The 26,106-nt window shown below is 31.5% G+C and overlaps 7 protein-coding genes and 1 long non-coding RNA gene across 11 annotated transcripts in view; 6 read left to right on the top strand and 2 right to left on the bottom strand.

Annotated features, from left to right (window-relative positions):
• Nucleotides 1-26,106, bottom strand: part of LOC116776392 (WD repeat-containing protein 7) — a 112,602-nt gene that overhangs the window by 64,615 nt on the left and 21,881 nt on the right. The gene's annotated exons all lie outside the window — the stretch shown is intronic.
• LOC133319762 (variable charge X-linked protein 3B-like) lies at nucleotides 432-1,643 on the top strand. The gene is made up of 2 exons (XM_061525301.1): nucleotides 432-572; nucleotides 654-1,643. Exon 2 carries the CDS (start codon nucleotides 664-666, stop codon nucleotides 1,537-1,539), a length of 876 nt encoding a protein of 291 aa, XP_061381285.1. The 5' UTR covers nucleotides 432-572; nucleotides 654-663; the 3' UTR covers nucleotides 1,540-1,643.
• On the top strand, nucleotides 4,146-4,938 carry LOC133319763 (uncharacterized). The gene is made up of 2 exons (XM_061525302.1): nucleotides 4,146-4,245; nucleotides 4,320-4,938. Exons 1-2 carry the CDS (start codon nucleotides 4,221-4,223, stop codon nucleotides 4,784-4,786), a joined length of 492 nt encoding a protein of 163 aa, XP_061381286.1. The 5' UTR covers nucleotides 4,146-4,220; the 3' UTR covers nucleotides 4,787-4,938.
• On the top strand, nucleotides 8,830-9,456 carry LOC133319764 (uncharacterized). The gene is made up of 2 exons (XM_061525304.1): nucleotides 8,830-8,921; nucleotides 8,996-9,456. Exons 1-2 carry the CDS (start codon nucleotides 8,897-8,899, stop codon nucleotides 9,439-9,441), a joined length of 471 nt encoding a protein of 156 aa, XP_061381288.1. The 5' UTR covers nucleotides 8,830-8,896; the 3' UTR covers nucleotides 9,442-9,456.
• Nucleotides 14,253-14,935, top strand: LOC116776401 (uncharacterized). The gene is made up of 2 exons (XM_061525303.1): nucleotides 14,253-14,363; nucleotides 14,466-14,935. The coding sequence occupies exons 1-2, from the start codon at nucleotides 14,273-14,275 to the stop codon at nucleotides 14,864-14,866; spliced, it is 492 nt and encodes a 163-aa protein (XP_061381287.1). The 5' UTR covers nucleotides 14,253-14,272; the 3' UTR covers nucleotides 14,867-14,935.
• Nucleotides 19,224-19,834, bottom strand: LOC133319765 (uncharacterized). Its single transcript, XM_061525305.1, has 2 exons — nucleotides 19,727-19,834; nucleotides 19,224-19,639 (listed from the first exon to the last, which is right to left on the bottom strand). The coding sequence occupies exons 1-2, from the start codon at nucleotides 19,749-19,751 to the stop codon at nucleotides 19,239-19,241; spliced, it is 426 nt and encodes a 141-aa protein (XP_061381289.1). The 5' UTR covers nucleotides 19,752-19,834; the 3' UTR covers nucleotides 19,224-19,238.
• LOC133319766 (uncharacterized) lies at nucleotides 19,857-21,152 on the top strand. 2 transcript variants are annotated; one of them, XR_009753274.1, is made up of 3 exons: nucleotides 19,857-19,934; nucleotides 20,028-20,585; nucleotides 20,673-21,152. XR_009753274.1 is itself a non-coding variant. In XM_061525306.1 (2 exons), the coding sequence occupies exons 1-2, from the start codon at nucleotides 20,561-20,563 to the stop codon at nucleotides 21,047-21,049; spliced, it is 402 nt and encodes a 133-aa protein (XP_061381290.1). In that variant the 5' UTR covers nucleotides 20,478-20,560; the 3' UTR covers nucleotides 21,050-21,145. The 2 variants fall into 2 exon arrangements, 1 of the variants encoding a protein (XP_061381290.1); XM_061525306.1 differs by lacking the exon at nucleotides 19,857-19,934 and having other exon boundaries at nucleotides 20,478-20,585; nucleotides 20,673-21,145.
• Nucleotides 21,943-25,417, top strand: LOC116776400 (uncharacterized). The gene is made up of 5 exons (XR_009753275.1): nucleotides 21,943-22,076; nucleotides 22,494-23,415; nucleotides 23,502-24,347; nucleotides 24,431-24,562; nucleotides 24,966-25,417. It is a non-coding gene; the product is annotated as an uncharacterized LOC116776400 (long non-coding RNA).

The raw sequence follows: 26,106 nt of genomic DNA on the forward strand, positions 1-26,106 counted from the left end.
TAAATTATAAAATATGAATAAAAAAAAAAAACAGAAAACCTTAGTACAATTAAGGTTCATTTTAAGAGAAAAAAGAAAGATCATATCTTTTTTATTAAATATTTTGGCTACGTCTATCCCATCAAATCACTGCAATCTATTGAACATTTGATTTGTTTCATGCATATATGCTTAAAAAAGTTTTATATATGAAAAATATTTAGCATAACTTGGTACATCAGAAAGACAACAAAATTATAACAAGAACAATACACACGCAGTATAATAAATGTTACGTTTTCAGCTACTTAAAAATAGCACATCCGACTAAGATTGACTATCTAAGTCGGTAAGGTAAAAAGAAAAAATAACTATTAAATAATAAGCAACTTTTATAATAATTTTATAGAGTTATAAACAATATATTTGCTGCGAAAGGAAATGGCGGTCATTATCAATACTTTTATCATTTTCATATCACAGATGATACGAAATACAGTAGAAAATGAACTATAAATACCCTACTGAAAAAGGAAAAATCATTAGTACAAGTTGTACAACATTATAACCACAACTGGGCAGTTACAATCGGGGTAACTAGAAGTAGATAGTATTTTTGATCTTGTTTTTAACTTTGTTTATTTTTGTTAAACCAATTGCATTTGATATTTCAGAAAAGCAACCATGAAGACTTTAGTCGCTTTAGTTGCTGTGCTGGCAGTGGTTGTCGCCCATCCATTGCCTTTAGTGCAAGTTATTGTGAACATCGATGCTAGTAGTGACCCTGGTGATAACAAACCATTGCCCCCTGATGTAGACCCCGTACCTCCAGTTGAACCGGAAGAGCCTGAAGCAGATGGAAGTGAAGAAAATGACGACATTGTGCCAGATGCAAGCGAGGAATCTGCTTCCGAAGAAAGCGAGGAACCTGCTTCCGAAGAAAGCGAGGAACCTGCTTCCGAAGAAAGCGAGGAACCTGCTTCCGAAGAAAGCGAGGAACCTGCTTCCGAAGAAAGCGAGGAAACTGCTTCCGTAGAAAGCGAGGAACCTGCTTCCGAAGAAAGCGAGGAACCTGCTTCCGAAGAAAGCGAGGAGCCTGCTTCCCAAGAAAGCGAGGAGCCTGCTTCCGAAGAAAGCGAGGAACCTGCTTCCGAAGAAAGCGAGGAACCTGCTTCCGAAGAAAGCGAGGAACCTGCTTCCGAAGAAAGCGAGGAACCTGCTTCCGAAGAAAGCGAGGAGCCTGCTTCCCAAGAAAGCGAGGAACCTGCTTCCGTAGAAAGCGAGGAACCTGCTTCCGAAGAAAGCGAGGAGCCTGCTTCCCAAGAAAGCGAGGAACCTGCTTCCGAAGAAAGCGAGGAACCTGCTTCCGAAGAAAGCGAGGAACCTGCTTCCGAAGAAAGCGAGGAACCTGCTTCCGAAGAAAACGAAGAACCTGCTTCCGAAGAAAGCGAGGAACCTGCTTCTGAAGAAAACGAGGAACCTGGTTCCCAAGAAAGCGAGGAACCTGCTTCCGAAGAAAGCGAGGAAGTTGAGAGCGAAGAAGTAGCTCCTGAAGAATAGGAAAATGAGATCCCTGCTTACTAAAAACAAACTACATAAATAATAGATTAAAAAACGGCTACGGTTATGATAAAATGAAATAAATAATTTCAGTGTCTTTAAAACAGTCTCATTTCAATTATTCACGGTCGCAGGGTTGTTCGTAAAATATTTTCCTATTTCGGTAATTGAAGATTCGAAACAAAATAAATGAATTCTAATAATTTTTTAATGATTTAAATTTAAAAAAATCAGTTACTCATTTGTTTAACGGTTATTTTTAAAAAGAGAAACAAACTTGCTTACACTTACTTGCTTAAATCAATTTTTAATTTATAATTTATTAGAAATTATATTCTAATAGAAACTTTAATAATTTCTACATTACATTAAAATATAATATAATCTGTTCATGCAATAGAGAATTAAATACATTTATGAATAATAAATAGATCGGTATGTTTAAATTACGAGTACAAAAAAAAAACAATCTAAACAAGTGCGAGTCGGACTCGCCCATGAAGGGTTCCGTAGCAGCAAGTAGATGACATAATATAAAAGTTATTGTTGTGCGTTGTAACTTTGAACGACGTTTTTAAAAAAAAAATTAATTGGTTTTACATAGTGTTTGTATGAACGACAAAGTTGTATATGCCTTTTTTTGAAATTGTATTATTTTTTTTAAACTAATAATGATATCTCGTTCAAACCAATTTTCTTTGAAAGTTTCGATTGAATATTCAGGATATTTTTTTTACTTTTCTCACTCCCTTATTTTAAAAATAAGGGGGGGACACGCTCATTTTCCCATTTTGGAAGCGTCTATCTTTCAAATAATTGACTTTGACGAAAAATGGTTTTAGGAACCTTAATGTCTTTTTAAGGCCTTTCCATATAGCTTAGCTGAAAAAAAAATTTTTTGAAACAGTTCTATGTATGGAGTGCCCCCCCCCCCCTTTATTTTTAAATTTATGAATTTTTATTAAAAATTGGAATATCGGTAACCAGAATACATCAACCTATAAAGTTTCAACTATGTCGGCCCAACATTTTCAGAAATATATGGCTGTGACATACGGACGGACAGACAGACAGACATGACGAATCTATAAGGGTTCCATTATTTTGCCATTCTGTTACGGAACCCTAACAATCATATCATATATTTTTAGAAAAATCATTTAAAAGTAATGATTTCGACAGGTGGAAGTTAATTGATAAGTTTATAAAAAGGAAACAAAGAAAGGTGTAAAAGCTAACTTAAATTAAAGAAATATATATAAATGAAAATTATATAGTAATTTATATTAATTACAAATAAATAGAGTAAAAGTAACTAAATTTCGACAGGGCAAATTATTATTATCTATCCTAGATAATATTACTAAGAGTCAAAAAGCCTTCTGAGCATTCTAGTAGAGTAATTTTTGTAGCAAGCTCTCTAAAGACGAGGAATCATTGGAGAGGAATTGGTAGCAAATAATCTAAGAAGGAAACATTACAGGTCCAGTATTTATTTCGTGCATTTACCGGGGACTCAAACAAGAACGAGTACAACATACGGGTACATTTTAACGAGTATTCCTAAGTATGAAAACAGCATATATCAAATAAAATACATATATTTCAAGCGTCCAAGTCGTCACTGTATGATTATTTAATTTGTTATATTATAAACTATGATTCAAATAAAAAAATAATCCAAAAGAATTGATAAAATTTACCTCACGTTACACCGTCACACAATGTAAGGGTATTCAATAGAGATTTATCTTTAATTAGTAAATCTTTATTTACTTTAGTAAATAACTGTTAAGGGAACAGCTTATGAAATACAGTAGCAAGATTAGCTTGAACTTTTTGAACGATAAAAGGCAAATAAAAACTTATTCTGCCGTTTCAATCCTACATATAACATTGATACGCAACAAAATCAATGAATGTATTTTATATAAAAAAAAAAATAAATGAAAAATTTAAATGACAAGTTTAAAGAAAAATATTATAAGTTTCAATGAAACTAGTATTATTCGGATTTACTACGCGGATTTTATTATTTAAAAACTACTTAATCCCGACGTTTCGGTTACTTTGCAGCAACCGTGATCATGTAGTTTTTAAATAATAAAATCCGCGTAGTAAATCCGAATAATACTAGTTTCATTTAAATGAATACTCGCGAAAATCTTAGATCTCATTATATTATATGTTATTTATGCGTAATGAATCCTTTTTTTTTTTTGATTTGAAGATTTTTGATCAAATCGCAAAAGCTTCTACTAGAGGAAACTAAAAAGTTTTCATCAGCATCAAAATCGAGTTTGTTGTGAAGATTGACGGAAGAAATGGCTATTTGCTTGTTTAGAAAAATACATGGAATTTCTACAAATTATAATTTAAAAATTTACTACAATTACAAACAATGGGCATATCTTCAAAATTTCTTTCAGTTTGTGTTAATGTTCAATTTAGTGAAATATTGATTAATTAATAATTCTAATCAGTTTGGCTTTTTATCGTGAGTAAATTTTTTAATTAATAAAACATAAAATCAATTAAAAATTACAAATTGTGTTGAAGTTCAATTTATTTGATTGTATATAAGCTCACGGTCCAAGACACGAGAATGGACAGTAATCATAGGACGTGCTGGGACTGAGAATATGTTAAGATTGTAATTATATTTCCAGCTGATCGTCAATATGTCCTTCATCAGAATATTACCAGGTCAGTAGACGAAGTGGAAGTTAACTGAGTGTTTTCGTATAACATGGTATAGTAATACAATACTCTCCTTTCAGTTATTGCATTATTTTTAATTCAATACACGATTCAGTCGGAGTTAGAGCGTGATGATGATTTATCAGTGATCGTGGTGAAGCCTCCAGCACTACGAACCAATGATTATGTTACTGTAGATGCAGTCTATCCTACAAAAGAGGCACTGCGAAGACCTAGAGTTAAATCAAGACACAGAAATAAATCAAGAAACAATAATAAATCAAGAAACAATAATAAATCCAGAAATAAGAAGGGTCCGCGTCCATCACGACCATCCACGCACGAGTTATCTCCCCCCAACTTGGATGTTATACCTGACATCGTCAATGCTTTCAGTAAATCTGACAGTGCAGAAGAGGATCCCGTGGTTGTGCTCCTATTCTCCAACAGCGTCTTCGATAACATCAGTGGTGGCCACATAAATTTCGATGGAAACACCAAAGTCAACATCGACCAAAAAGATCAAACGTCCAGAAGGCTGAAATAAGATTCGAGTCCACAATCACCGAAAGGTTTAACATCAATAAGGCAAATGATAAATAATCTTTTAGCTTAATTTGTGTTATTAATTAATCAAGTTGTCCGAAAACCTTCCTCAATTCTTCCTCTTAGTTAATAAAATATTAAATCTTAATTCTATATATTTTTTTAACTATATTACAACATTGACGTAGTATTGATGAAGCTAAAATATTAAACAAATTAATCCTTAACAGCTTACTATCAAGCATTATAACAACGAAGACATAAAATGTCTAATTATAATCTAATTTTATTTCCACTCACCAACTCAAATATTTAGTATAGTATTTTTTTTAAAGTTATTTTCTCTAAAATTTTCTTCGTTATCCCTTAAACCTACTAACATTCACGACCGTCATCAATTAACTTTGAACCGTATGAATAACAAAGTCATAATAAATATGCTATTTCAATTTGATATTTCTGATAAGATCATTCTATCAATATTCATGACCTCAACATTGTATACCTGTTAACTGTGGCTTTTCACTTAAACAACTCCATCATGATACATAACCTCGATGTTGGACACATGTAATGGAATAAAAATTTGCCTTTTTAGAAGAAATTGCAAAAAATATATATTTAAAAACGACATTTTGTGACCTAGAACGGTAAAAAAAAATATTTCTGCTATTGTCAAGTAAAATTATTCATTTATTTATCTAAGAAACACATAAAAAATATCACAACAACAGCGGCAAATGCTTTTTCCGAATAAAGTTTTTTGTTTTTGTAAATAATGGGACATTGTTACTTTAATAAAAAATCTATAGTAAATAGATATACGACTATGATAGATGAATGAATTAAAAAAAAAATCCGAAAGAAAAGTGATGAAAATATTAATTAATAAATTTTCTAGTCGTTCCTTGCTTCGGTAGACACAATTTATAGCAAATAGCAGCAGTCAATCCTTGGAGAAGTCCCAATGAATAAAATCCTGCCATATGGTCATATAAAGAACAAGGGAGTACTGAATGACCCGTATTTGTTAAGTCTAAAACTCTTCCTACTTAATCTAAATCTATGTGAATAAAACTGTCTGATTATTTTACCTAAAATTCTAGCACAACAAAATTTCTTTAGTAGTCAAAACCCTGTTCTTCACCCAGCTATACTCGTACGTGTTGCACTCCCATATCCAAATTATCCCATAAGCTACGTACTTAGAATATTCACTGCTTTACTGCAATAAAATTTAGCCAGACGAACAGGAATTACGAGAAACTTTACTCGTATACTATGTCTTTAAAACGATCTCACATCATGTGTCATGGCCTTTCGTTCCTACTTTATGACTAACTTAGTCTAGGAGTGTGTGGAAGAAAACATACCATTATGGTGTAAGAGCTCTGCGAGACATACAAAAATCTCACGCTATTAAGAAATATGAATAAAATCAATGGCTAGGATATGAAAAAACTGTTCACGTATCCAAATATTTATATATAGATACTTATGATTCCAAGTAATTAATTTTACAAACTACTAAATTTATCTTTTAAGTGGTTATAAAAATAGATAATATATCAATGAATTACCAAAACCCTCTCCATTATGCTTAATTAAAAGACCCTTGAAATATTGCAGTGTACGTGATAACAGTTCTTCGTCATTCTTAGTTAATTATTAAAACAGAAAATTAATCAAAGGTAACAAATTGTATTACACTCCCATTGGTTCTCTGTCAGTCATAAGGTGATGTGGAGTTATGGCCGACCTTTACTAAGTAAAGCCGTAAACAATAAATAGTTGTGAGATATTTTTATAGTAACTGAACGATGTTACTTAATGTTAAATTATTAACAGGTAAGACAAAGCAAGCGTCATATTATAATGCTTTCATTCTTGAGACTTATATCATGAAAATTTCCAGTGATTACGGCCTTGTTCATAAAATTTTCTGAGCAAAACAGATATAACGATTATTTGTGTAGAAGGGGAAATTGTAATCTGCATGTTTCCAACGACTTGAATCAGATGACAGACGAACAAATCATAATGAATGATGAACAGAATATCCTACGAAAAAGAAAAGCCAAATACGGGGACCCGTTAGTTCCTATACTTATATTCTCAAACAAATTCTTTCGTAACATAAACGGTGGAAATATTATATTCGATGGTAAAACTGACATCAAAATCACAAACAACGTACACAAAAACGGCAAGTCGATAAGCATGAACGGAAAATACACTATAGAAGCTGCGAACATTAGATATAAAACAGCCAACGGAAAATTGCTTCCCACCAAAGTTTCTATAGTCATACCTAATGTAAAAAATAACAAAATTAAAGGAGGAACTATATACATTAATATGTTGAAAGATAAAAGACTTGTCTCGGACACGTCCGAGGAAGATGACTAGTAAATTATTTTATTCTCGTGAATATTTATATTAAATTATTCAAAAACAAATAATGGAGGCGTACACCAATAAAACAATATAAAAATCAAATTGGTTCATGGAACCGGGCGAGGTTACATGCCATATAAAAATACATGATAATTCCTAGACATTAATGTTATTTTTTTTTAACCCCACGGTATCGATTACATAACTTAATTTACTTCTGTGCCAGTTCTCTTTCAACGGGATGATTGTAGAGAAAACGATACATTACGTCAAATTTATGAATCTTTTGACTAATTTAACAAAATATAAGTTAAAATTAATCACGCCGATCTTCTGTGAGAGGGTGATACTTTCCCGGTCGATCCAGCCACTTGACCACAGCTAGGCTATACCACCTCAAAAAAATACGCAATAAATACTAATATTTAAATATTATGGTACAATAAACCTTTATTATGGTATAGTAAATTTTACAGTACAGGTACAGTAAATTTTTGTAGGTGGTCGAACCTAGCTGTAGTCAAGTAACTATAGCTCGAACATTGGCTGGCTCGACGGGGGAAGTACCACCCTCTCACAAAAGATCGGCGTGAAGCAGTCTTTAATGGCTACGTTTCGTCCGGTGAGTGAGAGAGCCGGTTGCCTTTTCAGCGTTCCCATCCTTTCCTATTATTTCCTTATCCCATCCCTGCGTCTTCCTAAACAACCAAGGTTTGCTACGCATCCGCAACATCTCTGTTGCGGATGTCCATGGGCGACGATGACTACAGCCCATAGTCAGTCAGACCATAGGCAGTCAGCTCATAGGCAGTCAGCCCACAGACAGTCTGCCCATAGGCAGTCTGCTCGTTTGCCACGTTTCACATAGAAAAAATATATACAAGGTGAATCATAAAATTCACTCTATTTTTTACACTCCGTGTTATGGAATTATGACTTTACTAAATATATTTATTTTACAAATATAATAAAGCAGAAAAAAAATGTCAAAAATATAGTGCTTATTTATATATCTTTGACGTAGCCTTAACATTGGTGACATATTTTTAACTGATAGGACAGTCATTAGTTCTGTACATTCAAGAATCATTCAAAGGACAAAATTCTATATGTAATAAATTTTCTAAAACAACCGCTTTTTACTAAAAATGCTTTGTATTTGAATTAACATTTAAAAATAATTTGTTGGACTATTTCTTTACATCGACAAAACTCTGAAATTAATGGAATAAATACGGTGAGACTTCGACTGTTAGATATCCGATGTTATAATAAGTTACTTTGTTATTAATTATTATATTATTTAGGGCGGATCAAGTCTCGGACATAGCTGGACAAATATTAAAGATACTGCCACGTGCCGACTTTATTATATAATAAATTTTAATAAAGTAATAACTTCTCATTCATATCTATAAAAGCAAAAGCTCAGGCCGAACATAGTAAAACAAATCGCTGTAAAAGATAAGTGTAATAAAGCGTGACCCGTGCTTTTAATAACCTTAAGTCTTTCGAGTTCAATATTATCGTTAGTTAATTTTTTAATTAATAAAACATAAAATCAATTAAAAATTACAAATAGTACTCAAGTTCAATTTATTTCATTGTATATAAGCCCACGGTCCAAGACACGAGAATGGACAGTATAATCACAGGACGTGCTGGGACTGAGAATATGTTAAGATTGTAATTATATTTCCAGCTGATCGTCAATATGTCCTGTATCAGAATATTACCAGGTCAGTAGAAGAAGTGGAAGTTAACTGAGTGTTTTCATATAACATCGTATAGTAATACAATACTCTCCTTTCAGTTATTGCATTATTTTTAATTCAATACACGATTCAGTCGGAGTTAGACCGTGATGATGATTTAGCAATGATCGTGGTGAAGCCTCCAGCACTACGAACCAATGATTATGTTACTGTAGATGCAGTCTATCCTACGATGGAAGCGCTTCGAAACCGCAAAAAAACAAATAAAAGAGGCAGAAGACCGACTCACAAGAATTTGCCTCGGCATCAAAATCAAAATAACTTACCTGACACACCTAGCATCCCAGACGATACCGTCGTTGTCCTCTTATTCTCGAACCACATCGTAGACAACATGTCCGGTGGCTATATAAACTTTGCCGGTACAACCTCAGTCGACGTTAAACAAACGGATCAAAGTAAAAAACTAAGCTACGGCGGGGAGGGAAAGGCTACGAAAGTTGCAAATGTGATAGGATTGATTCAAAAACTTTTTTCTCAATAAATAATTATTTTATTATTTGTTTTTCTTATTTATATTAGTATTAATGTTTTAAAGAGACTAAACGTAATTGGTAATTTTAATCGCACATCTCTTTAAGTCGGTTAGTATAAATGATGTTAGATATTTGATTGAAATTACTTGTTGTGTAGCAAGATTGACCTAGCCGACATATATAAAAAAAAATCACAAAATTACTACGAAAACAAAAGAATTGTTAAGATTTATGTAAATCTGCAATGTTAGAATAGAGACTAATATTCATTCAGGGCTAGTCACATGCACTCACTCATCCAGATTTGATATTTTACATCGAAGTATTATGTGAATTAAAGTATGGAGTGACCAATAAATTTTGCATATTAACTATAAGAAATAGTTTCTACATATAAATAAGAGCTAGGCAGCTTCTAAAAAAATTTATGCAAAAACACACTGTGAATGCCAATAAAATATCTGTTGACAAATAATTTACCCCATTCTTGTTATTTGCCGCTTTTTAACTTGTTTGGTTTCCTTTATTTTTCTGGAAAAAAAAATCCGAATTGTCTCTTCAGATTAAGGTGACTTTTTAATTTCCATCGGAAAAAAATCTAGGTATAAGATCCAGAACTGTTCTACAAACACAGATGTCGGAGGTAAATGACAACACAAATTTGGACTAAAAAATCATAGTATCAAAGAGTATGAACCCAGAAAACTCAGCTGGGCTTTTGACGGTAGTTTGAAATTACGCCATGCAGTAAATTTATGACACCAAAGGAGTTGGATCAAAGATTTTGTAGTCAGACAAAAAAAAATCAAATTAAAATCTATAACCAAGAAAACAAATTTGTTCTTCTCATGCTTTTGAGCTATCTAGGTTCAGTTGTCGGACAGTCTTACTAAATATAAACTCAGATAATACGACAATTTTGACTCCTTTCCTTGATCCGGTTACAGAATCGTCGGAAAAACAATAAGAAAATACACTGTAAAGTGAAGACCTAGAGTTTATCAGATTATGGCGAACTGTGGAAACAGACGAAACTTATTAGCATTCAATGGATTCACCGTGCGGGTTCCGGATCCATCGCGCTGCAGGAAGACGAGCTTCAGCAGTGCCTGGAACTTGGGACTCAGGAATAGGTGTAAGGGGCCCCTAACTAACGCGCGTTAAACGCTCAACTCCACCGTCTGAGCTCCTCTCTCTACCTAACCAAATTTGTAAAGAACCTACTAGGGATGCCTTAAAAGTACGTTCCAAGAACGAATTGATGTGAGTTCTGGACAGGCCCAAGTCTTTTAGTAGGTTGTAGAGAGATTTAGCCCTTATACCTCTCGCTGCCAATTACTTTAACTATCACTGTCAGATGTCAGATGGACTGAAATTCAAACCTTAAAATTCAATGATTTAATAAGAGAGGTAATGTTCTTTAATAATCTATGCCGATAGGTCAAATCCTATAAGAAGATAGAAAAAAAAAAAGACAGTGAGCTCAGACACTTCCACGGCATTATAACTATACTTTTATGAATGAGCTCTCTCGATCCAAAGATCTTTGTAATTAATATTTCTTTTCATAAGTGCATGAATTCTAAACGATCATTAAACAAAATTTATTTATTCTATTCTATTTTCATTAATCCTTAATTTTTTATATTAACTAAATATTATTTTATGTGTTCATAACAAATTAAGTTGGTTTCTATATAAATTAATTTTCAATACTCTTTTTATTATAACTAATAAATTCTTGAAACAGTGTACGTGATAACAGTTCTTCGTCATTCTTAGTTAATTATTAAAACAGAAAATTAATCAAAGGTAACAAATTGTATTACACTCCCATTGGTTCTCTGTCAGTCATAAGGTGATGTGGAGTTATGGCCGACCTTTACTAAGTAAAGCCGTAAACATTAAATAGTTGTGAGACATTTTTATAGTAACTGAACGATGTTACTTAATGTTAAATTATTAACAGGTAAGACAAAGCAAGCGTTATATTATAATGTTTTCATTCTTGAGACTTATATCATGAAAATTTCCAGTGATTACGGCCTTGTTCATAAAAATTTCTGAGCAAAACAGATATTACGAATACGTGTGTAGAAGTGGAAATTGTAATCTGCATGTTTCCAACGAGCTGAATCAGACGACAGACGAACAAATTATAATGAATGGTGGACAGAATACACTACGACAAAGAAAGGACAAGTCAACGGAGACATATTACGAATCATTAGTACCTGTACTATTATTTTCGAATACAATCTTCAGTAACATCAACGGTGGTAACATAACATTCAGTGGTAACACTAACATCAAAATAAAAATCAAAGATAAAACACGCGGCAAGAAGACGAAAAAGAAGGGCACATACACTATGGTGCCAGCAAAAATTAAATATAAAAAAAATTATGGAAGTACACGCCCCTCCAAAATATCAATAGTTGTACCTAATATGAAAGACGTTAAAATTCATGAGGGTAAGTCTGTACCAACCATGTTGAAAGACATAGGAAGTCAATCGAACTCGAGGGAGATAGATGATTGGTACTACAATTGATTACGACGAGAAATGTCTCATACGTATATATTATTTTGTAACACATTACATTCCAGTGTTTTTGTTATGACTTAACCTAACTTTTAATTATTCTAAAGGTATCATATAGGTATATATAAATCTATTTAGTTGACCGCGAGATGTTTACGTTTAAATTAAACGATTTAAAATATTTTGGAGCATTATTTTTTATTTAAATCCTATGTTATCTGATAAATTACAGTCACTTGAGACCAAAACCAAATTCCTTTGTTATTTTCTCTCGTCCTTGTCAGCGGCAAGTTGTGGTTAGAGTAATGTCTCTTTAACGTAAATACATCTCTGTCACTCGTTATTTTAACACTCACATATCTCACTCTCATATCCTCTCTCACACACTCTCTTCCTTTCATGGGTCTATCTACCTTTACATCCTGTACATCATTACCATTAAATTCGTATTTTCTCTTCCCATATGACGACACTACTACAACAATCTATACCTTTTCAGTTTCACGTTCACTGCCCTTTTTAGCCTGCCTCCAATAAAACTATATATACCTCATCTTGTCTATTTTTTTCAGTTCACAAATCCATCCCTACATCTTCATTACTCTTTGTTTAAGATTCATCCCAGGGCCAAACGTATTTTGGGAGACCAGCAACTATTTCATCCACCCTGACTTAAATATGCGGCTCCTTCGAAGACAATTATTGCATAGTAATCACAATCTCACTTCAATGTTGTATCGAAAGCTTCTAACATACAAGTTAAAACTGAAAATATTTTTTCCTTATACTTCTAGCTGTAAAAAATAATAATTAATAAAATATACATATACGTTTGTTTTGAAATTAAGAAATATCTGATTAAACAGTTTTAAAATATAATAAGCTTTTAAAATTGCAATTTTGGAGCTCGCACAGTGGAGGTAAGCGTTTAACGTGCGTTAGTTAGGAGCCCCTTGAACCTACACCTGGGTCGCAAGTCCCAGCACTGTTGAAGCTCCTTTCTGGACCCGGCACCCGCACGGTGAATCCATTGAATGCTAAGAGGTTTCGTCTCTTAAGTTACGTTTTTGGCATCTCTTTTGACGAATAAATTAAAATAAGTGCACCTAATCTAAAAACACAATCGATATATATTTGAAAATATTACCAAATGTAATGTGTATATGTAGCAGTACATCTGACGTGGTAGGGAAGGATACACGAATATTTCAGCAATTATAAAGATCATCAGCTTAACATACGAGGATCAGATTATAGGCAACTAAGTGCCTGATGCCTCGCTTGGTGAAAGGAACACGAGGGTTGGGCTATCAAGTGCAATTCGTGTTGAGAATGTTTTTTTAAGCATCTAACTAGCTTAACTTTACTTGATACGCGCGAAAATATCTCATTATAATATTTTGTTCACCCTCAACCTCGGGTATACCTTATATGATTATTTTTTTCTTCCAACCCAATACATTCCTATGAGATAATTTCCTACACCACCGCGGTATGATATAGATAATAAAATGAGATTAGATGTAGGTACACATTATTTGGAAATGTATGAATAAGAATTTTTCTCTAATATTTACACAAAAAAGCCCTCAATGGCCCTGTACTTGGACTTGATATTTTTTTAAAGCATTTTATAAATAAATAATTTCAATTCATTTAATACAAAAATCCTTACTTTAAAACTGATTTTACAGTCAAGAGAATTCTAAAAAAAAAATTTAATTTATAAAAAATCCTTTACGTTATTTACGTTACGTTAAATAACGTTGGAATCTATCCCAACTAATAGTTAACTTTACCTAAGACTTAACGAATGAACGATTCTACAAAACCTCACTTATCGAGCACGATATAAAAAAATATTTTTTTATTTTGTTCCCAAATTAATGTAACTCGTAAATAAATTCAGTTATATTCGCAGTGCTACGTTTTATGATATTCGTTTCCTTTTTATTTAATATCTGAGTATCGAAAAAAATTTTACACTTTTAATTCTCTAAATATATATATACCCACAACACCTCAAAGAAATCATTTTATATCCAACTGATAATTGTTTTTTCGAAAGTTTTTGGTTCATATATTTACTTTTATTGAACATTCATATATTTAATTTTCTTATATGTATTGTAAACTTTATATTCGTATTGGAAATCCAAAAAAAAAAAAAACAATCGGAATTCATTATATCTACACGAGAATATAGAAAGGAATCCAATACAGCGCTAAACCACACAACCAATTAAGATAAACAAATTGATTTCTATTTCATTCTTGGGCAGAAACTATAAATTATGGTACAGAGCCAAGCTAAAAGACTATGGTCAGACGACATCACAAGCCACTGCTCGTCAACGAATACGATGTATTACAACTTATTACTGAGTGAGTTCAAAAATTAAGATTATTCTATTCTAGTTACATTTTATAAGAGAATATACATGAAATATAAAAGTTTAATATATATATATATATTTTATATTACAGTTATTGGATGTTTATTCATTCAAATAATAGACGAAACAGGGGCGGATTATCGCGACTGTTCGCATGAGAACTGCGACAATACCGTGCGGGTTTACATGGATGGGGAGGCTCATGATATCAAAATACCACCCAACGTAGTTCAAAATGGAATACCCGTTGAAGTTGCTAGGCGAAGAAACCGTAAAATTCGTAAAGTTAGTCGTGACGAGGAGGTGAGTTACATACCGGTATTTCTGTTTTCCAACCACGTCATAGATCACATGACCGGAGGCAACATCAACTTCCAAGGTACTACCGACATTAAAATAGATCAGAAAGATCAATCGTCTAAGAAACTGAGATATGAAAAATCGAAAAACTCGTCTCTTGGGAGGTTATTGAAATGGTTAATTCTTATTTAATACTAAAATAACTACATTAATACGAGCACATTTCTAGAAGATTCAAATTTAAATGAAATTAAATGATACCGATTATACTGATTGTGACGTAAAAAAAATACCTTATAAAAAGACATCAGTCGGATGTATATACATAGGTGTATATATATATATACATATAACAACCTAACATATATGGTGTACATATATATTGATTCCTAATCAGTGTAAATTTTTTTACTACTATAATTATTATGATTTCCATTACAAAAAAATATTTATTATTATTATTAATAATGAAATAAAAATATTTAATGTTGAAGCGTTTCTTTTTAATAAAGCCTCTCGTTTATGATAAGTGTAATAATTAAAACCACTTTAATAATGAAAATGACACCACGTTTCTGGGTGAAGCTTTCACGTCTTAGCTGAAGAAAATCACTTTGAAAAACAGATAACAATATATATATATATACGAGAGAACAGACATCAGAATATTTAAAGGCTAATTCCCTGTATCTGTAATACGATTACAGAGCCGGACAAGGTTACAGACATCATGTATCACTGTCCGTGAATTTCAAAACTTTTTCCACAACCATGATATATCTTATCATGTATTAGTTACCTATAAAACCGAATCTCTAGAACGACATAGTTTTTGGATATGATTACACAAATTTACTTGCTGTAACATATAAGTTAAGTACAATAAAGACAATTGGGTTCTGACAAGATAATATGTAAGCCAGTGAAATCCTCAGTAAGATTTAACTGCTAACCAGCCTGATTGATTACTGTTATATACTCGTTTAGGAACATAACTATAAAATTTCTGCTATATACCACAAAAGTTTGATATTTAGATAATGATTTATATGTCAATAACATTTTTTATAGGTACATTTAACTAAATAAATCAAGTCATGAAGATAAATAAAATTATTAAATAAAATTTAATTAATAACAACTATTAGTGAGTGCGACAACAAATATAACTATCGAGAACAACAAACAAATATTTCTATCGAGATTAGAAAGAATAGAAAAAGTTATACATCTTAGTTGTTGAATTTTACTAGTGCTTCGCTGTTTGAGACAGGTCAACAAAATACATTGTCTATTCCCATTTCAAAAGAAGGTTGTATTTTAAAAGATTCTTGACTTTTTATTTATAACCGTACACGAACCTTTAGAACTTTCACCAAACACTTTCATATTTTGATAGGCATATTGTAGAATTCTATTAAAAATAACTATTCTGCCATCTCGGAAATGCCAACAATTTCGATTAAATTCTTTAAAATGAAGCCAAATTATATTTATATTATCCTTTTCTAATAACTATTCTAAAATAATAATTTAATAAAACGAATATCATGTGATTCACTACGAGTTTTCTTTTATTATTTTGAACTACAAAATCCCGACGTTTCGGTTACTTTGCAGTAACCCTGGTCACGGGCAGACGAGATGAAAACGTCTGAAGTCGGGAGTACGTAGTTTAGAATAAAAAAAACGTTATAAATACGAAAATATTAGTTTTATTAAAATGAATACTCGAAAAAGTATTAGGTCTCATTAATATATATATATATATATATTTTGTATATCTTCTCTAGGTATAGACAACGAGTGTTCTATATGTTCTGTTATGTCGCTCTATGTTGTTAATATAATAAACCAAGTAACTATTTTGGAATTACAACAAGGGAAGCGGATTCGAGCGACCATTTTCTGTGACGTCTGGATTTTTTTAAGTAACATGAAAAATTAAACCATATTCTTAAAAAAAAAATTATTTGACTTTATTTACAATAAGTCTAAAATGATAAAGCTTTCAAATTAAATTTACGCAAACAAATATATTTTTTTTAGTCCCAACAAAACTTCAATTAATTTTCACCAAAAACAATTTAACCAAGGGTAATATCAATCTAATCCCGCATGTCGTGTTACGAATCGATTCGTTGACATTGATCCAATGAGATTTCTAAGATTTAATGAAATTTTAAGTTTCTCATATAGAAAGCAAAATTTAATGTATCGTTCAGACTTAAAACATATATAAGTAGAAATGAAAAAAATCTATTTATTTTCAAGTAAATAAAGTATTATTCAATATTATCAATATAACATATATATCCCTAGCTATTTTCATTTGTTTATCATTTCAGTTGCTACGCTAATTTTTATACAAAACACGGAGCAAGCAGTATTTTATCGTCGTGATTGTTTAACTGACAACTGCAACGAACCTTCAAACGTTATTTTCGGACAAAGGATTCAACCACCAACACCTCCGGGAACATATAAAGCCTCCCCTATAAGAAATCGTCTACGCGAACGCAATGACTTTTCGACAAGAACAACACGGAATTCCTACATTCCCGTATTATTGCTCTACAAACCTTTATTTCATAAATTCAACGGTCGTAACAAAAAAATTGAAGGTAAAAGCCTTAATATAGTTATAAATCAATCGGATCAATCGGTGCCAAACAAACTTAAACTAAATTATTCAATAAAGAAAAATAACGGAAAGGATTTTAAAAAAACGATCAAAAATCGCGGGAATATGCCAAAGAAGCTGGGTTGCGAAATATCATGTTTCTTCATATGTGTATGTTTTTAAATAAAAAAATTCTAAAAAGTATTAATAAAGAGTGACAATACATAGTAATATGTACTTTAATTCACATGTAAATAAAGAAATAAATGCAACACCGTCTATACAGAAATTTTATTTATACCTTATGGTTAATGTAGAATTAGAAACTAAAAATTTATTTAACAAATATCAAGGAAACTTTGTACGTATTAAAAAAAATAAAATCCAAAATTTTCAACATTAATTTAATATATTGAGGAGAGGGAATGTCATTATTTATCAGTGAAGTTTATTGAGTATTTTTTGTCCAATTTGTTTCGTTAAAATTAACAATTTTCAAAACGAGCTATTCTCTGTTATTTTAACACTTGAACCGTTTTAAAATATTGTCACGGACGAGTTTAAGATGTTTTTACCCTATACTTTCCCTAATTATTTATTTATTTATGTACCAAAATTAAGAATAGTTAAATTATTATAAAAGTTATGTGATGCACAAAAGATAACTTATCTCTTAAAAGAGATATTTACCAGAATTAATTTTAACTATTAAATTACTGATAACAAAGGCGGTCGTATTAATAAAATATATACGTAGTAGAAGTGGGAGCTAGAGGTATAACGGCTAAATCTCTCTACAACCTACTAAAAGACTTGGGCCTGTCCAGAACTCACATCAATTCATCCTTGGAACGTATTTCGAAGGCAAGCCTAGGTGGTTCTTTTCAAATTTGGTTAGGTAGGGAGAGGAGCTTGGACAGTGGAGGTGAGCGTTTAACGCGCGTTAGATAGGAGCCCCTTAAACCTACTCCTGGGTTTCAAGTCCCAGGTACTGTTGAAGCTCCTCTCTGCAAAGCGAGGGACCCGGCACCCGCACGGTGAATCCATTGAATGCTGAGAGGTTTCGTCTCGTCGCATTACTTTCATATATTTATGTGCCAAATAGACGAAGCTCGAGTAAATATTTATTTTAATTCTTAATTATAAAAGCACGTAAATTTTTTTGTCCACAGTTTTGTTAACATGCCTATGTACATCACTAAAATTGTTTTTATTCAAACAATTAATTTATTATTATCGATCCAAAATTGGTTGTGAATTCATTAACTTAACTTTAATCTATCGATATATGTTCTAATCACTAAAGTCTATTTAGTATTGAGGGGTTTGAAGAAAATCGAATATAAGTTGAATAAAGTGATATTAAAACAAAAAGATTTTTCCAGAACAAATAGTGTTATTTCAAATATCAACCGGATACTAATGTTTAAATTTCAAGTATGGCATGGAAAAGCCTTTTATATGATAGTTAATAATCTAATATATATATATAGGGAGCACACATTTAATTTGAACCGAACCTTTAACTTCCCGAACGCACCCGAAGCGACGTTAAAGCGATGACATCTGGTTTGCTCTCTTTTACGCGGGAAAGTGTTTTTTCAACGTGACTTGTGTCTTTGTAAATTGAATTTAACTTATTTAAGGTGTTTCAGTTTAAGATAATAATGAGTTCGTTCTAGTTAAGGTTCGGTATGTTATATAAAAGTACTGGCTTTATAAGACAACTATATTTTTTAATGATTTTGTTAGAAACCTAAATATATATTAAAATCTCTCTTTACATTAATTTTCGTGGAAGAAAATTTGAAAATCAATTAGAAGTATATGATAAATTTATTACAATGACCTGTGACCTAGCACATGCATTTGAGGAATTTGTAAAATTATTATTATTTTAGATACTAAGGTCTCAGAAAACTTTTTTTTTTGACATTTTATTTAAAAACATATACATATTATGTAACAGGATATTTTACAATTTCTCTTGGGCTGTGTGTTTATGACAGGTTGGGACTTTTTTTTTGGCCATTTCTTTTTGTTGTAGAATTTCTTCTTTGTATATTTCTTCATATCTTCATAATCTTCATCTCTATCATCGTCCATTATGACATGGACTGAGTATTCAGGTATCATGTACACCGGGACTCTCTTCTTATAAATCAGTTCATGTCTCTTCCGTAGTTGACCTCTAATGAAGACGTCGCTTCTATCATCAGACGACTTCTCGTCGGATCCCAGTACAAAGTCCACATACATCGGTTTGTAGGAATCGTCAATGGAATTGTCTTCATCGTAAAAGTCGTTTTGTTGCGTGCCTTCTACGAAAATAACTGTTATAACTAGAGAGAGAATGTTATTACATTATCCATATAAATAATATTATTTTTTATTATTGTTGCTACATAGAATAATTCAAGTTCGCTTACCAATAAATATATGTATGAGCATCATGTCCGTTTAATCAGAACGAGGTATTTTTCCGTTTTCAATTTAACACTACGATCTTGCTATTGTATGTTAACGTGAAAAAACAAACTTAGATCATAATTTCGTAAATTGTCAACTGTTAATGTAAACTAATCAATTCGCAATACGATTTGTTAGTTTTAACTGTTATTATTAGTCGAAAGTGGGGTAATTTTTTTTAAATGAAACTATCTTTTTCGGATTTACTGCACAATTTTAGGTTATATTTTTTACATTTCCTATATTTCGATTACTTTACAGAAAACCGGATAACTTTCATCTCGTCTGACGGTGAACAACTTTGATGAAATCGAGTTGAAAGGTCGGGAAATATAAGATGAAATAATAAACCGCGTAGTATATGATAAATCCAAAAAAATAGTTGTATCCAAAAAATATATAGAAAAAGTATCGGTTTCCTTATTCCAGAATGTTGGTAGAGTATTGACGGTCACTCAGTGTCAGAAATCTTTGATGAAAAATATATTAACACCAAATCATGATTATAATTAAAATAGTTTTTTTTATTTTTTATTTTTTGGTCAAGGTTCTATCAGATCAATTCACCTGCATTTCGTTCATGTTTCACAATATAATTTTATTTTGTAGATATACCTATATTTAATTTTTAATAATTAAAACTAACAAATCGTATTGCGAATTGATTAGTTTACATTAACAGTTGACAATTTACAAAATTATGATCCAAGTTTGTTTTTTCACGTTAACATACAATAGCAAGATCGTAGTGTTAAATTGAAAATGGAAAAATACCTCGTTCTGATTAAACGAACATGATGCTCATACATATATTTATTGGTAAGCGAACTTGAATTATTCTATGAAGCAACAATAATAAAAAATAATATTATTTATATGGATAATGCAATAACATTCTCTCTCTAGTTATAACAGTTATTTTCGTAGAAGGCACGCAACAAAACGACTTTTACGATGAAGACAATTCCATTGACGATTCCTACAAACCGATATATGTGGACTTTGTACTGGGATCCGACGAGAAGTCGTCTGATGATAGAAGCGACGTCTTCATGAGACGTCAACTACGTCAGAGACATAAACTGAGTTATAAGAAGAGAGTCCCGGTCTACATAATATCCGAATACTCAGTCCATAACATAATGGACGATGATTCTGATAAAGACGATATGAAGAAATCAAAAAAGAAGAAATTCCATAAAAAAATGTCCAACCCCGTCAGAAAGAGACGGCTCAAGAGTCATTGCAAAATATCCTGTTACATAATATGTATATGTTTTTAAAAAAAAAAATCTCCAAAAAAAATTTATCTGAAGATAATAAAATAATAACAACATTGCAAATTCTCCAAGAGCATGAAATAATTCACAAGTAACTGTAATAAATTTATTAAATTCTACTCATTGATTTTCAAGTTATCTGTCACAGACATTAAAGGATATCTCAAGAATTATCCGAGTTACACGAAACGTTTAGCGACTTTGGATTATCGAAATTAATTAACATTTAAAATATTTCATTATAAATTAACAATAATAGAAACATATTTGATGTCAATGAAATTTTCATCATCACGTAAATTAAGAATACACGTAATGGGTACGTTAGTGTTAGTTCCTTTAAACATTCAGTTGTTTACTAGACTGTTCTTATATGTTAAATATCAAGCATTTTACGTAAAAAACACCATATGAGTTTTTCGCATAACATTTATTCTGCAACGAAAAAAAGACAAAAAAATGTCTACTTTCTTTTTCACTGTCGCATTCAATAATGCGAAAACCGCTAGACGTGAAGTTCTGTTAGACTACGTTTTTATTGCGATTTGCTATATCAACATTGCTCAAATGTGGGTAGATGGAAATAAAGCTGTAGGTCATGAGTGCACCATCTCAGTAACAGCCCATGCACTCTTGCCTTCAAGACACCAATTATAAATTAAAGAATATAATTCAATATCATATAATTTTCTGATATGATCCATTTCCTATCCAGGTTTAGCATCTTAACTTTAATGTTACAGTTGCATCCGTTTTAAAATATTACTTTCGTTTGATATTTGTCATACTATATAAAACCTTAGACTCTTTGCTAAAGATTTTTTATTTTCGTTACTGCAAACAAAATTAGTAAGGACTGAAGACAAAAGATATTATATGTATTAATGTTACTTTTCATTAACTTTTCAATCATACTTAATTCACGGCGGAGTTAAACTAAATTGCGTCTAGAGTTTTATGCCTTGCAGTATTCCTAACAAATATTATCGTGAAATCAAAACATCGTTTTGAATTATGATATTTGTATTTGGTAAGAATATTTTTTTATACATAAACGAAAAATTATCTTCTGTGCAAATATAACAAGACAGAAAACGTCTGCAATGAACAGAGTTGGTACCTTAATTCCTTCTTCATCCTTTGACATTATCATTGTATATAGTGTTAAAAGATTACTATCAAATATTATTATAAAATTTTCGCCCGTCTGTTTGTTCCGGTTTCTTGTGGTAACTTCACTCGCAGACAGATAATATCGTAAGGAGCAACTTAAGAATACTTTCTCACCTACTCCAGAAACACAAAAACCTTATAGGGATGATAACGCGTATAAAAAAGTGGATTTAATATCAGGACGAAGCCACCGGCAACAGCTAGTACAGAATAAAACAAATATAATATAAATATATTTGCTATCCTTAATCGATAGTTTTTAATTGCTTTACAGGCTGCGTCTTTCTATTAGTGAATTTATCGACGCAAGCTTCCATGAACTTAGTTGAATCATCTTGCTCTCAAGAAAATTGCGAAATACTCCAATCTAGTAAAGAAGAACGTTACCCTGTAAACTATGAAGAAGAAGATTATGCAATGCCACATTATCAAGTCAGAAGAATCATAAAGAAATATAGGCCTGGTGCAAAAAATTTATATAAAAAAGATTCAGCACTAAATAAGAAACTTTTGTTTCCAATAGGTGCTGCTCTCATCATAGGAGCGGCAAATATCGTTGCTGCTGTCATAAAGAAATCCAAAAAAATGATTTAAAAGACAAAAAAAAAATCGGAGTACAAGGCCAAAATAAATATTTTCAAATGATATTAAGTCCTAAGTAGATTTATAATCATTTTATTTAATAAATTCAGCTGTGACAGAAACAATAGAAATATATTTTATAACAAATTGTCTAATCAACATTATTCCTGTTTTCATTTGTCAATAATGCGACTACACGATTTGAGAGAACAAATTCTTAGCCTGAAAACGGTAATTTGTTATGAACATTCTACTATTAGGGTAACTATTATTCGCTGTCAGATCGTCCAAATAAAAAAATTGTAGTTACCTATTACAATAGTTTATTTCGATTTATTATCTCACAATACCATGTGAGGAGATCGAAAATATATTGAATATTTCGCGGGTTGAGTATAGCCAACTCATTAACTTATTAATTTTTCAAGTGTTCGTCGATTGCGTCCAATTATAAATTTTACGGCGACCAATGTATTAAATTTAATCTAGTTAAGGAAATCAAATGAAGCCGAAGACTTTGATTAAACGGAATCATTCGCTAATAAAGGTTCAATAAAAACAATATTCTTTAAAGAAGATCCAATAAAAAATGTTGATCAAATGGCTGGTTTGTGGTGAGTTTTTTTTTTCTACTTTGGATTCCGGGAAAGACTTTATTTAAAATATATTTTTTTTAATAAAAGAGATGAGTTAATTTCAGTAATATCGATTTTGGTGCCAGCAATCCTAACAACACAAGACTTGGTACCATGGTCAAAATCATTACGAACTGAAGAAATAAGAAATTGGCCACCTCTTATTGTACTGCTATCGAATAACAAATACAACACTAGAGGATGGGATCAAAGGTCACACGTCATCGACAATCCAAGTGAAAAAAAGCTTAGGTTAAAAAAGAACAGAGGCTATACGAAAAAAGGAAAATATAGAAAACAAGAAAATCATCCAGTCGAAATAGTGATCGAGGCTGGTAGAGCGAAAGATAGGAAGGCATTGGAAAAAATATTATTAGTATAATATATAAAAAAAAAAATAACATTCGCAATTAGGTTTATTAAAACTTCTTATTTAATAAGCAATGACTATTATTAAATGGATTTTCATTTTTTAGTTTAAATGTAAAGATTATAAACTTTATCACTTTACTGTACCTATTTTTCTATTTATTTATTTTTTTGCTGATATCGTGGAATAATGTACTTCACAAAGTATTAGCTATCTGCTAAGAATAAGTCTTAAACGACAATTTGTTTTGGTTAACATAACTATATGTCTTGTTCTCTGTATATCACATGACCATTGACCATAATGGAAGGAACAAAAATGCTGTAACATTCAAAGATTGATTTAGGACCTCAGAGATTCTATTTTGTGTTATCCTTAGGGTTCTTGATAATGTGCGTTTATTTAAAAAAAAAAATTGCCAAACCCCTGTTGTTATTGGAGCTAACGATAACGATTTGAAACATTGGTGTGGATCAATAGACACTGGATATCAAAATACATGCAGTGTTAACGGCCTGAAGTCTAAACAGTTCCATTACATGTATGCACATAACGTAATATTATCGACCCAGTATTGTTTGATGCATGTCGAATTTGATTGATTTGTCGCCTAACTGATTTCAGTCTATCCAATTAACTTCACATATATATAAACAACTATATCTTTCACAAATGTTAAATTGTTTGGGCGCTTCATTCAACACGGGTATGGTGCAAGCGGAAGAAATATAATGAACACAAAACTGATTATTCTTGGTGTGTATTACTTTATTATGTGTAAAAAAATTTAACTCATCTGATAGAATAAATTTTAGAAAAATGCAAAATTCTCTGCCTTTTGCATTTTTTCTTGGCAATTCTTTTTTTTTGTTTTTTTTTTCAAGTAGTCACGCTTAGTTACGGTGGACATGTTATTTTCGTACCTATGGAAAAAACAACCTTCCTTAGTGATGGTTTATCAATATACGACTTATAATATTTACAAAATTTTGTGTAAAGCGAAAATGCCTACTAAACTATTCATATATATTTTTTCGTTTTTCTAACTCTTTTGTTCTACTCATAAAAATATATTTATTTTTATTTATTGCTAAACGCGAACCTGACTTGCGCGTAAAAATTATTTTGAAAACTTAAACCAACGAGTATTTATTCACAGGTTGTGTAGCACTTTTGTTTCAACTTTCACTTCAGGCTGGACGGAAAAAATGTCATGACAAAAATTGCATGAAACGCAAACAGAATAATGACAATGATATTGACGACACGAAAAACGCTGATTATTTTAATAAAAAAGGAATTGCCCCGATGATAATGATATATCCAATAGGCGGCTTGAAGCGGGAAGAAAACAAAAAGTTATCACAAGGAAAGAAAAAACTAATTTTACCATTCTTAATAGCTCGTCTGCTGGAAAGGGCATTAATTGCTTCTTCAATAATGAATATGGGAAAAGGCAGGAAATGAGAAATGTTACTGAAGATTAATCACACTTTTAGACTGTAGTAAATAACTTACAAGTCGAAAGTCTAAAATAAATTTATGTTTTGATATTATCTCATTTTTCACATTTTGTTGTTTCATAAAATAATATTTTTTCTTTTCATCTGATTATTTAGTTTTTCTTCTGATTTGTCACTTAGTACAGTGAAGTACTAACTTACCTTATATTTAAGTTTCAAATATTAATAAAGTTTTTAACCTCACAAAGAACTTACAAGTTATTAGACTGCCCCTAACGTACTCATTCCTTATATTGTCCATTCCTATCACTCAAGTAATTTATCTTCACATTACCATGTCTTCTTAACTGGATCGCCTCTAATACATTTTTAGCACTCCAACTCTCAAATCCATACAATTTAACAGCTCTTATAAGTACCTTATATGCGCCCGTTTAATTGAAGAAGCTTTCGATTGAGGTGTTTTGTCAAACCGGACTTGGTTCTCAGGGTAATAAACTTGTCCATGCCTCTAACCTTCCGTAAAAGCGGTCCGAGGAAAGAGACTGGAAGTATCACCTCCCATTCGTAATGGACGTGAGACTGAGGATACTACCACTTAATCACAACACATGTATTTGGATATAATGTGGCTTATTTTAAGCTAATTTCTCCGAAATTGCACGAATTTGCTAGTCAGTAATACAACCCATAGCCGCTTTTTGCTCCTGGAGCTTTCTATTATTTTTTCAATTTCTACTTTGTCTTAATATATGTCGTTTCGACTAATATAATTAGCTAGAAAAGAGAAGGGCATAATGTAGACCCTTGGTACAAACCAACCGTCATATCGAAACT

Source organism: Danaus plexippus, chromosome 28 (assembly GCF_018135715.1).
Source record: "Danaus plexippus chromosome 28, MEX_DaPlex, whole genome shotgun sequence".
Taxonomy (NCBI): Eukaryota; Metazoa; Arthropoda; class Insecta; order Lepidoptera; family Nymphalidae; genus Danaus; species Danaus plexippus.

Coding starts and splice junctions, on each gene's coding strand:
- LOC133319762 (XM_061525301.1), top strand. CDS start 664: ATGAAGACTTTAGTCGCTTTAGTTGCTGTGCTGGCAGTGGTTGTCGCC.
- LOC133319763 (XM_061525302.1), top strand. CDS start 4,221: ATGTCCTTCATCAGAATATTACCAG. Junction 4,246..4,319: donor CTTCATCAGAATATTACCAG/GTCAGTAGACGA, acceptor CTCTCCTTTCAG/TTATTGCATTATTTTTAATT.
- LOC133319764 (XM_061525304.1), top strand. CDS start 8,897: ATGTCCTGTATCAGAATATTACCAG. Junction 8,922..8,995: donor CTGTATCAGAATATTACCAG/GTCAGTAGAAGA, acceptor CTCTCCTTTCAG/TTATTGCATTATTTTTAATT.
- LOC116776401 (XM_061525303.1), top strand. CDS start 14,273: ATGGTACAGAGCCAAGCTAAAAGACTATGGTCAGACGACATCACAAGC. Junction 14,364..14,465: donor GTATTACAACTTATTACTGA/GTGAGTTCAAAA, acceptor TTTATATTACAG/TTATTGGATGTTTATTCATT.
- LOC133319765 (XM_061525305.1), bottom strand. CDS start 19,751: ATGATGCTCATACATATATTTATTG. Junction 19,640..19,726: donor GCTCATACATATATTTATTG/GTAAGCGAACTT, acceptor TTCTCTCTCTAG/TTATAACAGTTATTTTCGTA.
- LOC133319766 (XM_061525306.1), top strand. CDS start 20,561: ATGATGCTCATACATATATTTATTG. Junction 20,586..20,672: donor GCTCATACATATATTTATTG/GTAAGCGAACTT, acceptor TTCTCTCTCTAG/TTATAACAGTTATTTTCGTA.